We start from the raw sequence: 12,686 nt of genomic DNA, 5'->3' as shown, positions 1-12,686 counted from the left end.
GTGATGTCCATGAGTTCAAGACTACAGGCTGTCATTGCCAGCAAAGGGTTGTCAACCAAGTATTAGAAATGAACATTTTTTTTTCAGCTTTTCTATTTGTCCAATTACTTTTGAGCCCCTGAAATGAAGTGATTGTGTTAATAAAAGGCTTTAGTTCCTCACATTTTTATGCAATCTTTGTGTTCAACCCACTGAATTAAAGCTGAGTTGTTTCTTTTAAAAATATTTGTGGCAATGTACAGAACCAAAATTGGAAAAAAAAGCTGTCTGTCCAAATATTTATGGACCTAACTGTATGTAATTGTCTCTGGGTCTCCCCAGATCAATCCAATTTTATTCCTAACAGGCAGGTTGCTGAGATTAGATTAACCCTCAATATTATTCAGGATGTCAATCTACACAAGTGTTCCTTCTGAGCGTAGATATACACAGTGCCTTTGAGAGTATGTTATGGCCTTACCTTAACATTGAGGAGGCTGAGGTTCCAAGGTGAATTTTTCAACAAGGGTAATGCATTGCACCATTCTCAAAACTAGGATCAGACTTCCTGGCTGCTATTTAATTTTTTTTTTAAACTGGATAGCGGTACAAGAGAGGGATTTACCCCTAATAACACCAACTTTACTTTTGGTGTAAATAGGTCACCTCTAAACTTTATAATAACCTAGCCCATTTTTATATCCTGGAGATGTCAGTACAAATGAACAAATGGGAAATTAATGGTTTCCTGACTTTTACATCCCAACAGAAACCATGAGAAACCATGTTCAATGTACCTACATAAATTTTGTCAATTTTTTGTAGTATGTGAGACAGCTCCTAAACTCCATACTGGATGGTACTTGACCCCAAAAATTAAATTCAATCTTCCCAGAAGTTTCAAGTATTTTTTTTTAAGGAGTGTCCCCTGGTTGGATCGGTTGAGCATATATTTTGGAGCATATAAAAGCCAGCTCATTTGTCTTTTATATGCCCATATTCCCTCTGTTTAATGTTTCTCTGAAAATCTATTGAATACCTTATTTATTGGAATATTGCATTACGTTACGCCACCCCAGGCTCAGTTCTGGGTCAAATAGATAACATTAAGCAAATGAAAATATTTTACATTAAGTAATCAACTCCCTGGATAATGATTGTTGCCAACTATAGTACACTGGAGTAAACAAAGGCGTTAAAACAATGGAGTTCCGAAGCCATTTTTAAATGGAACCAATTTAAGCAGGTGTAAACTAAATTTTTCACCTTACATAAAAGGGTAGACAACCCTTTTAAATAAGGTAAATATTACCTTATTTTTGGGGGGGAGGGGGTAAAAATAAAATAAAAATATAATAAGGGTAAAGCCCCCCCCCCCCCTTTCTGTCCTAATCAGAATGGGAGCGCAGAGCCTCCCAGGATCCATGACAACCCATGGATCCTGTGAGGCTTCATTATCTTCAATGGGATAAAAAAAAATATGGACCGCACACATGCGCAGTGAGATTGACACTCTTTTTCCCCATCTATGCCACCCGATCTCATGCCCGCACAGTGCAAGATCAGGTGACGTAGGAAGAAGATAGAAAAAAAAGAAAGAAAAAAAAGAAAGAAAAAAAAAGGCAAAAATGACAGTGCCTGGCGAAGGAGGATACAACAATGACATAGGACCAGATTCAGGAAACTCTGGAGGGATTGATGATCTCCAAAAGTAAAGGTAAGTGAGTTTTTTCCCCCCAGTCTACTTGTGCTTTAAGTAACATGTTTGTAATGTAATTGCTATAACTCCAAATGTACATTCCACCTAACATACAGCAATTGGCGGAATGTAACAATAATGACAACTAAATTTGTCCAAGATGCATAACATGAAAACAACATACAACATAAGAAAAAAGTATACAGTAAATACAAAATACATATTGTTCCCTTTGACGCCTTGTTCCCGTTGTTATTCAAGTGATTCATGTTGTACTATGGAACATAATCACTCGTTCCAGATTAAAGTCTTTAATTGTGCAACAGCTGCTTGTGTTCCACTCCACATCACGCTGAAGTGTACAGCATGGCAGCCCGCTGGAACTGGCAGGTCATACAACAGACTTCTCTTGATTATTTGTTTCTAGTGAGAATTTAATAACTGTGGTTGTTTTAAAGACTTTTTTTCCCCCACAATTAGAATGTTTACTACATGCAATATAAGATTTTAATTTAAAATATGTAAAAATATGATAAAGTTCTCTCGTTAGCAGGACATAATGCTACAATAGCCCAAGATCTGTACCAAATACATATAGCAACGGGAGGAAAGTAAAGATAGGACCTCAAAGTAATTCTAAAAGTTTTATGTACACACTCTCTGGTGTCAACCCAAATATCATTGCTGGCTACTTTTTAACACAAATAGTTTTTAGGTTCATGTATATTTAGCAGCAATTAGTCTGAAGGTTAAGACCGAAAAATTAACAGACACATTGTTTTGAACCTAAATGTGCTTTACTAATGAAAAAGCATAAAAACATTTATTTATTCAGCCAAGTATTTATTCAATGCACACAGTTCACAATAACACTGTTAGTTACAAATTTATTTCTGTATTATTCTAATAGGTTTTGTAATGAGTTTAGGCCTTTTACATGTAGCGGTTTCGTATGTATTCTCTGTACGTGAGGATGTCCTCTTTCCCCAGGGGCTGCATGATACCTCTCCCTGCTTGGATGTGGGCGTGAAAAATATCCATTGACTTTCGGTCTACCTTGGGAGGTGTTACTTCATATATGTTGTCCTGGGAAAACAATGAAATGCAGCTCCTAGAGAAAATACACATTTCAAAAATTAGTCAAAACATAAAGATAATGGAAATAAATGAATAAGGTAACACAAACTATGATTTGAGTATATTATAAAAGGAAACGTCTAAAATGTCTAGGATGGTAGTCTTCCATATTCTAAGTATATTTATTAGAATGATGAAAGCATTGTGAAGTAATTGGCCTTAATTTTTTTTTAATCCTAAAAAATCACTACAGATCCCTCAAGAGATCAAGTCATTCTTCCTCTATCTACCCCTATCCCAAAACCCCTGCTTTGAGCTTAACTTGGAGATTAGAGACAAGTCCCTTTTATCCCATACCTTACAGAGTCTTACTGCTGTCACAGTGGATTAGGATTAAGGTTGAAAAAGTATTTTAATTTATGAATTTACCATAAACTGTATGATCTTCAGGAATTTACTACTACATTTTTTGGTGTTCGTTTTGATATCTGTAATTATTACAGCTTTAACTAATCATCAATTGGAAATTGTACTAAACTCACAATAAAAAACAAGATTATTTATTTAATAAATATCAATTCTTATTGATTGCTATGGGCTGCACAACAAAAATGAAGAGCTAATAAGCTTATAGACATATAAAGTAAAAACACCATCTTTGCCCAATTCATATTTAGGTAAGTGTGCAATGGAAATGCAGTCATACCATGATCTCATCTGATTGTTTATTTATGAAATCAAGGTATTCTACACCAAATCATTAATGACAAAAAAACAGACCCACATGTTTACACTCAGTAGTGGGCCCAATACTCTGTGTTTGCTTCAAATCAATCTCATAAAATGAAACGTTGCATAACTATAATGTGTGCAGTAATTTTCTAGTAAAATGATCAGACTATAGAAAATTAGAGTAAGTATTGATGATATAATTTCTACATTTTCCAAAGCAGACAAAGAACAAATTACACCAGTAGTAATGGGTTATTGAACATAAACAGAAACATAAATCAGCTACCAGCAGTACATAACCACATTTACTCAAACTACTGAAAACCTGAAGAACAGACCGAGGACGGCTTACTTAAAATCCACCGTGCTTAGTGGCCTACTTACATTTCCGTACATTTTGCCTTATTAAAAATATTATAACATGACAGTGCTGGGTATTGTCAAAAGCTGTGTTTTTTTCTCATATGCATAACCAGCACATCAATCTAATCAACACCCTGCTTTCATTCTCAACAACTTTGACATCACAGTCCAATCCCATTTGAATCAAGATAATGAAATTATCTTTAATATTCATGTTTAGTATGCTCCTGCTCTTTCTGAAATGTAATTTCTGTTGTAATAGCAGGAAGCTTTTCTATCACTTTTATATCAGCTAGCATAATAACACAAGCTAAGTGACTAAAAGTATAATTTTATACAGTGGTAAAAAAAATTACATAACCCTGCTCAAACTTTGCTTGTTGTAAAGAAAAACAGATTTCATTGTGTCCAGATTCACTAACATTTTGACTAGATTTCCAAAAATGAAAAGTTTATGCTAGAACTGCTGTACTATGAACAAACAATATGGTCATTTGTTAACCAACTCCTGCTATGTTTAAAAAGAACAAATTTAGTCCCCAGCATCTCGGAGAAAAAAGATCCAGCTGCTATACTCACCCAGTATTTTGCTTCATCTCTTGCAGACAATTCGGAAATGCTGTGCAGCCCCTCCTCTAGGCTAAATGACACCCATTGAAATTTAACCTTCCTCTGTGACCCAAGGATATCGGGAGGTCACGGAGGATATCATTGCCCCTTTCTCGACCCTAGATCGCTGCAGACAGCAGCGTTATGTCATCATATATATATATATATATACAGTAAAAAGAAAAAACTACAACTTTTTCAATTCCAAGGTTTTACGTATCAGGTCATAAAAAAAACATCTTGGTAGCAGGCTTAAAAATTTATCACCAATAAATTGACTTTACAGGCACCACTTATTAAATCATTTTTTTCTTATTTAAATAAAAACATACCTTTTTTATCATTAAAAAAATAAACTCTTCATATCATAAAATACATGTGCTGTAGCGCAACAGCATTTCAAATGTGTTGAGGTCTGGAGTATGACTGAGCAATTGCAACACATTGATTCATTTCTTTTTTAGCCATTCTGTTGTGCAATTGTTGGTGTGCTTGGGATCATTGTCCTGTTGCATGACAAAATTTGGCTGTCACACAGATGGTCTCACATTTGACTATAGAATACTTTCGTAAAGTATTTTTGAATAGTATATTACTGAAAGTGGGTGCACTTTCTTGACTTACATGACTGTAAGTACATATAGTATCGATTGTGAAAAATACTGCTCCACAAAAATTTCTGCTGTAACAGTAAAAAGCAATAAGGGTTAAAAGATGGTGGCTTGGTGTTTAGCTTTGCATTGATGGAATACATTATCACATGGTACACAGCCTGCATGATGTTTAAGGTACAACGTCCTCCCACAATGTAAAAGCATGTAGATAGTTTCACAGGCTTTCCGGGTTGACCTTAGTTTGTGCCCAGCTGAGAGTAGTAATGATGTTAAATTGTAAGTTCCTTCCGGGACAGTGATGTTCTCCATATCCTATTATTCTGGAATTTATTTGGTTTCATCTCTTAACAACTTGCAATCTACAGCTTTAGGTGCATACTGTATATATTTTGTGGCAAGTTACCTAAACAGTTAACCATTCCGTTGCACATCATGGGATTTTAGTTTTTGTTACAGCTGCAGCATGAACTTATACTTGGGCAAAAATCGAAGCCAGAGAATAGGCTCATACAGAGTTTCTTTAGAAACCAGCTAATTTCACACAACCAGTGAGCCAAACAATTTACACCCTTTACATGTAACTCACACCTCTAAATTCCCAGTGGTTTTATTCCCTATATGCAATAATGCAATAAAAAGGCCATATTCTATTCTTCACTGCTAGTACAAGTTAAATATACTATGACACGGTGAATAGCTGACCTGATATGCACCAAGGGATTACAGCAGAAAGAACTCTTATAACATTTTATTATTGTAAACTCACTCCTACCTTTTTTTTTCTATGCAAATTTTTATCCACAATAAATGTAATAAATTCTGGTAAAACTTAGAATTTAGGGAAATGATCTGGTTATACCACAATGTTCAGGACCCAACAAATACCAAATATTATTATAAAACAATGAATAAATAAACAAAATGTAAAAATAATAAACAATCAGCATGTTTACTCATCCTGCATTAGAATTGCACAGTGAAACTGTAGAGTTACTCTCAAAGGTTTTTCTTTGTCAAACTGATGTGCAGTGTACCGACTTGGAACAGTTTTACTAATCCAGATGTACTTTCATTTTTGACCTGCAAAGCAGCATAGTGTGCCAGGGCAGTGTCATATCTGGCATCATCAATATGATTCAATATTTCATCTACGAGTCACAAAGTCATTATTGTGTCCTTTGCAAAATGTAATTTCAAGCAGGTGGTTTGGAGACCCATTAAGGCACAAAAAGTCACTATGGTCCTAGGACTAGATTACAGGGTTCAGGTCATCCTGACACATTTTTACAGCTTTGTCATGGCATACCAGCACACAGTGGCAAGCCCAGACATAACATGATATTGATCTGCAAGTATAAGCCACACTCCTGTGATTTTCTACCTAGTACTGTATGAATATTTTGTTAGCAATTACCTTTAGTAATAAAGAATAAAACTTGGTGTGATAAACTGTTTACACTATTTCATTTTATTTCCTCATGCAGACAGTGCTCCGTCTAGAGGCCTCAATTCCATGTGCAATATTTAGCAAATTATTTCTTTCATATTTCTTTTATATTGAATAGCAACAGGGTCATCTATGTTTCATGACATGTTGCTTTGCTGTGTAGATAGTGGTTTTAGCCACTGCTGTTTAAAACTGACCTTTCAGGCTGTGTATAAATGTCAGAAAATCATTGCCCAAGACAAACAGTCATGCTTGCCTTGGGCCAAAATCTGACATGTGAACAGCAGTCGCCCAACTTGATTCATCAATCTCCCAGGATGAATCATAAAACAAGATTGGGAACAACCACTATGCATGTCATTGGAGGAAAGAACAGCAGGGTGCCACTTTCTTGTTCTCCCCCCATATAGGTGTAAATAATCAGTGTTTGTATACACTGTTTGGTAGCATGGTTTAGATATACAAATTACTAATATTGTTACTTTGCATTCATTCAGTTTAATTCATCTGAAGGGGTGAGTTTCTATTTGCATATGATGTCAGCAACTTTCAAAGGATATTTCTTTCAACACTCCACGCTGTTATTTTTCTACAAATTTGGTAAAATATTTTATCCAATAAAATTGTGACTTATTTGTTTTGCAATATTGCAACAGGGAGGAGGAGGGGGGCACCAAGTAAGAACAAAAACACAACTGAAGTTTGGCCCAAGCAGGTTGTTAGAAACAACAAACTAGACCAAGGATGTTACAAGAAGTACAAAAAAATCCTATTTTATTTACTGTTTATTGAAGGACAAATGTCAGGTCTTTAAAAACAGGACATTCAAAAACAGTATAATACAAAGATTTGACCAAAAGAAAACAAAACAAAAATGTGAACTCTAAATGCAGAAATTTATGGCCAAAACTAGCATCTGAGTATATCAGTTCTGTGGAATTTGCTAAAAGTATAAAACAAAGATAAAGTGGATGCCTTTGAAACTGGCAAAACTGAGGTCTGATAATGGAAGCCCTTGAAGAACTGCCCTCATGGAATGAGCCTTGACCAGAAAAGAATTTACTAGAGCTGTGCTACCATACGCCTAAATGAATACTTAAGCCTCCTGGAAAAAGTGGTGGAATAAGTGTTAAAAGATGAATAGCCACATCTAGCTACACCCTATTTGTCCTCACCACATCCAGGTAATGCAGGACCACTGATGTGCCAGTTTGGAACAGGGCAAAGGCCGGACTATAGCCTTATTTAGAGGGAAAAATGACACCCTTAGAAAAAAATGAAGGCGGTGGATCAAGAATGTACACAAACGTTGGTCTAACACACATTCAAAGAAAGCCTTGATGCTAGCCAATGAAAGCATTTATGGATTCTTTAGGAACTCGCTATATGATGAACACCTTTCGAGGACCCTTAGAATAGTTGGGAATAGAGAATAGTCCACAAAAGACAAGCTCTTGCTATTAAGGCTGGCAACACTAAATAAAGATTAAAGACCTGGTGTTGGAGCAAAGGGATTTAAGGGTAAATTCCAAGGAGTGTCCAGATGAACCGCATCTATTTGCTATGATCAACATGGACAAACTAAAACTGCAAGGATGACTAGGATATCTTTGATCTGTAAGATTTTCCAGCAAGCAATGTTTCCGTGAATGTGATATTCCCTGCTTTACAAATAGACCCCTTGTGACAATGTATTATTGTATACATCTCACAATTGCTAATAATGAGTGAACACATTCTTGGGAAACCATTCTTGTGATAAGAACACTGTAGTAAATGCTCAATAGGATAGCGAGTAGCTATAGGATATAATATAGAGATGCTCTAATCACCGTGGTTGCACCAGCTTAACCCTGGCTTTTTTTCAGAATAAGATCTTGACCATTGTGATGAAATGGTCTAGAACATTGCTCTAGAGTACACTTGCCCATTAGGTTGGCAAAGATTTCTGCTACAACAAGAACAGCATCAGATGTAGAAACTGGATGATAGGGAAGCTCTGGTAAAACACAGCTGCTCCTGAATAAAACATGGTTACTGACAAGAAGATCCCCCTTTAAACATGACCTTGTATATGTAAGAGCCTTCCATAATATGAATGACCTATGATGTAATTTATTTAATTTGATGTTCCATCATTTTATTTATTGTAATCTTGCAGGTGAAATTGTATGAGACAGAAAATTACAAAATATTGTTATGTTTTCAGAGTTTGCAATTGTCACATTTACACTGAAAAGCCATAATGACTAAAAGCTCAGATTCAAAATAATAGGATCCTTGCCAGCTGAATGCTGTTTGCATGTGCAATAATGGCAAATGTTGCAGAGACTGAAAAATGTTTGGGTTAAACCAGTGCAGGAAACATTATGCAATAAGTGACATGTAAACAACACTGTGTTATTTATTCTTTTACCAAAGTAAGTGCTTGTCAAGTGCAATTATATGCATTTGTGTTTATGTTTGCACGCGATAGTGTTAATCATCTCTACTGAATTCTATATTTGCAGACATAATAATCTTATGTCATGGATCTATATTATTGCCATGTCAGTATGTAATGTACTTGAGAACGTAGCTGATGTGCATGTGTATTTTGGTGCCTTTCCTGCACATAAAATAAAAACCAGTGCAGTGCTGCTTTTATATCCCACAGAATGTGTAACTTCCACAAAACTTAAACTGCATATCTGCTGCCTTGATATACTTTCATATTGATTAAGTTACTTTGATAAGGGAGTGGCTTCTATGTGGACAGAATTTGTCACTGCCATTTTACCAGACATAAATACAGCTGGAGATACCAGTAGATATGCACTACAAAAGTTACATACCTTCCTTCCAATATCTAATGTAATAACAAAGCCGGAGCAAAATACTGCAATCTAACACAATGGGACAGGTTCCTTCTTCAATGAAGCATATTTATTTGCCTGCTCCCTATCTTCTTTAAAAAAACAAATACTGATATGTGCTGGGTAGTGAATTAACTCCTGGGTGCATTTCAAGCATACTGAGAAATTTCTGGAGAAAAAAAAGCATTTCCCTTTTCTCCTAATAATACTTGCATGCCTCATAATTATTCCTGAAAATATAATTAAAAATTTTACTCTCCCTGCAGCAGCTACCTTTGAAGACAATGTGAACAACCAAACCGTCTCCATTCACAGTAAGATATTGTTTTTTTGCTGATTAGTGTGGAGATATTGTACATGTTGGTAAATATCAAGAATACCACGGTGGAAAATAGGTACTGGGTTTTATTTAGTAACATTTCCCTCACATTGTTACAGCAACAGTTTCCTTTAATCTTCACACCCTAACAGCACATGCAAAATATCTTTACTTTGCTAACCTGCCATTCTGTTTATCCTCTGGGAACAAAGAAATAAATCTGTACTTTTGTGTATCGAAGAACATGTTACCTGGATCATATGACAGCCATTATGATTGGTAATGACAGTTACAGTGCTGTTAAACAGGGTGGCAGGACTTATCACACCATGGTCTTAGTATACTTAAGGTGCGTACACACTTCCAATTTTTATCGTTCCAATCGAACGACGAACGATCGATTGGGCAAAAAATCGTTCGTAAAAAAGTAACCAACGACGCCGACAAACGAGGAAACTCGTTGGAAACGAACGACCGGACCGGCGGATCGGACGACGATCGTTGAACATCGTTCGTGTGTACGGTCGTTCGTTGATCGTCCATGTTCAGAGCATGCGTAATGAACGAACGTTCGTTCACTTTCCTGTCGTGCACGTAGTTCCTCTATCGCTTAAACGATCGTATCTATTTTGTGTACAATATCTACGAACGATCGTGTCGTTATCTTTATGTGCAGGATCGGTGCTATACGATCGTTCGTAGATATCGTGCAGGATCGTTCGTCGTTCGTTTTCCAACGATAATAATTGGAAGTGTGTACGAAGCTTTATACATATGATTGTGTAAAAAATACACACACACACACACACACACAACCCCCCCCCCAAACTCTTGCTGTATTTTAGTTATGTGGCTAAAAAAGCCTATATGAACAACTTTTTGCAATACTTAATATCAACAACACTCAGCTATAGTTTGAGAATACCAAGAAAAAAATGTATTTCCATCTGAATTCCAAGAAAACAAAGGATTACATTATATGATTTATAAGTTATGTAGAAGTACTTACAAAGATCTGCTATTGCCAATGTAGGGGTAAAAAACAGAAATTTCTATCAGCTGTTTGCGTTTATTGCATTCAACCTGAAAAATATTGCCAAACACCAAAAAATGTACAATAATTTTCTGTATACCTACATAAATAGTAACAGAAGGTGGAAATAAATGCAAAGGATACTCTGTGACATTTTTTTATTTGGTTATAATGTATATAACGAGTTGTGGTGCTGTAATGATCTATCCACATGAAGAGTTTTACCACTACAAAACGTGCATTCAGCATACAAAACATTCATAAATTATACTTGTAGGAAAATCTTTATAAAACAATAGAAATTGTCCAGATAGTGCATTAGCAGATTTTAAAACATGGTCTGGTTTTACTCTTACAAATGCAGATAGTTTTTAAAAAAGTTAAACAAGCTTATAAAGTTTTTTTTTTTTACCATTTATGTAAAATTGTCATTTTAAAGCACTACTCCATATGAACAGAACCGAAGGCGAGCAAGAAAGGTCTTTTCTCTTATTCATTCCATTGTGATGGTAAAGTTTACCTGAACAATGATGTAACCACAGTAGTATTTCAGTATTCATCAGGTCAGAGCAGCATAAGATGGTTATGAGTTGCTGTAGGGTATTGTATTGTACCCTATAAAGATAGTTAATCACAAAGAGAAATAGTCTGCTCACATCAGTTCATCAGTATAGAAGAAGGGGGAAATGCATACCACAAACAAAAACACTGCCATCCTAACAACTTTGTCCTGACTCATAACACTTTTATTACATCAACAGAAGCATTAATAAGCATTAATTATAAGGCCACTGTCATCTGAAGGTGGTATGAGTCATAACAATTAGTAATAATTCCTGTTCATAAAAACTTTGCCAAGTTTTGTGTGAATTGCTGGTTACACCAAACAAGAACACACTCTGGATTGGTAATATGTGATGACTATTTAAAAAAAATATAGGTTGTTTTAGCTCTTCATTGGCAGTATTTAATTACAATCACAATATGATTTTCTATGGCAACTTGATATTTTTATTTATTTAATTTTTGCATAAGAAAACAAGTAATTTCTACAGACTCAAAAGCTGTAAAAGCTTTCAGTTATCTAGTTGCTACAACATAGCTATTGATATTTTAATACTACTATTTAATGTTTGGGTAAGACGCAAAGGGATTTATTGGTACTGGCCATTTCTTTGTGAAATGTTAGGATTTTTTTATTAAACATAAAATTTAAGAATTGAATACTATATTTGTCTTGTACCGGCATAGTACAAACTACAGTTCCATATGCTGAATAAAAGACTAATGTTAAGTGGACTCAACCACTCATAAAATCCAGTGGTTACATTTCAGAAAAAGGCAAATAAATAAATAAATAAATAAAAAATATAAACTTCTATTGCCAAATTTTGCCTCTCTGCAGAAAAGTATTTTTTTGTACCCTACAAAGAAGTTAGATAGGTTTCCTTTAGCAAACAAAAATACCATGCTATCTATAATAATTTTGTTGGGTGTACAGTGATCACGGAGATCAAGACTGAATGGGAGTGCAGACCTACGTCACGCATCCCAGGAGGCCTCTGGCTGCTCCTTCTGTGCATGCCCAGTTATAAGGATGTGCAAAAGGGGCATTTTTTTCCACTAAGGGAAAACAGATGCCGATCTCACACATGAGCAGTGAGATCGACTCTCTTCCCCCCACCTTTACAGTGTAGGAAGAAGACCGTAAGAGAAGACTGAAGATTGTAGTGTCCGGCGCTGACGAAAAAGAATTCCAGGACGACGCGGGACCGGATCAAGGGAAGGTCCAGCGCCATTGAGGGATCTACGGGACTACATTTCAGTATGCTTTTTTTATTTTCACTTTAGTTCTCATTTTTTTCTATTGCTTTTATTCCTTTTAGCTTATTCTGTTGGTATGTTGTTTGTTTTACAAGCCTATATATATATATATATATATATATATATATATATATA

General features: G+C 35.5%; 1 protein-coding gene across 1 annotated transcript in view; it reads right to left on the bottom strand.

Moving 5' to 3' along the window:
- Positions 1-2,453: 2,453 nt before the first annotated feature.
- The window catches only part of FIG4 (FIG4 phosphoinositide 5-phosphatase), a 164,924-nt gene continuing 154,691 nt past the window's right edge, over positions 2,454-12,686 (bottom strand). Inside the window, exon 24 of the mRNA XM_072408758.1 lies at positions 2,454-2,789. Within this exon, the coding sequence (XP_072264859.1) occupies positions 2,612-2,789 (178 nt within the window). The 3' untranslated portion in view covers positions 2,454-2,611. The remainder of the gene's footprint in view (positions 2,790-12,686) is intronic.

The sequence above is a fragment of the Pyxicephalus adspersus genome, chromosome 4 (genome assembly GCF_032062135.1).
Source record: "Pyxicephalus adspersus chromosome 4, UCB_Pads_2.0, whole genome shotgun sequence".
Lineage (NCBI taxonomy): Eukaryota > Metazoa > Chordata > Amphibia > Anura > Pyxicephalidae > Pyxicephalus > Pyxicephalus adspersus.
The sequence above is the reverse complement of the archived record's forward strand: the minus strand, read 5'-3'. Positions and strand labels throughout refer to the sequence as shown.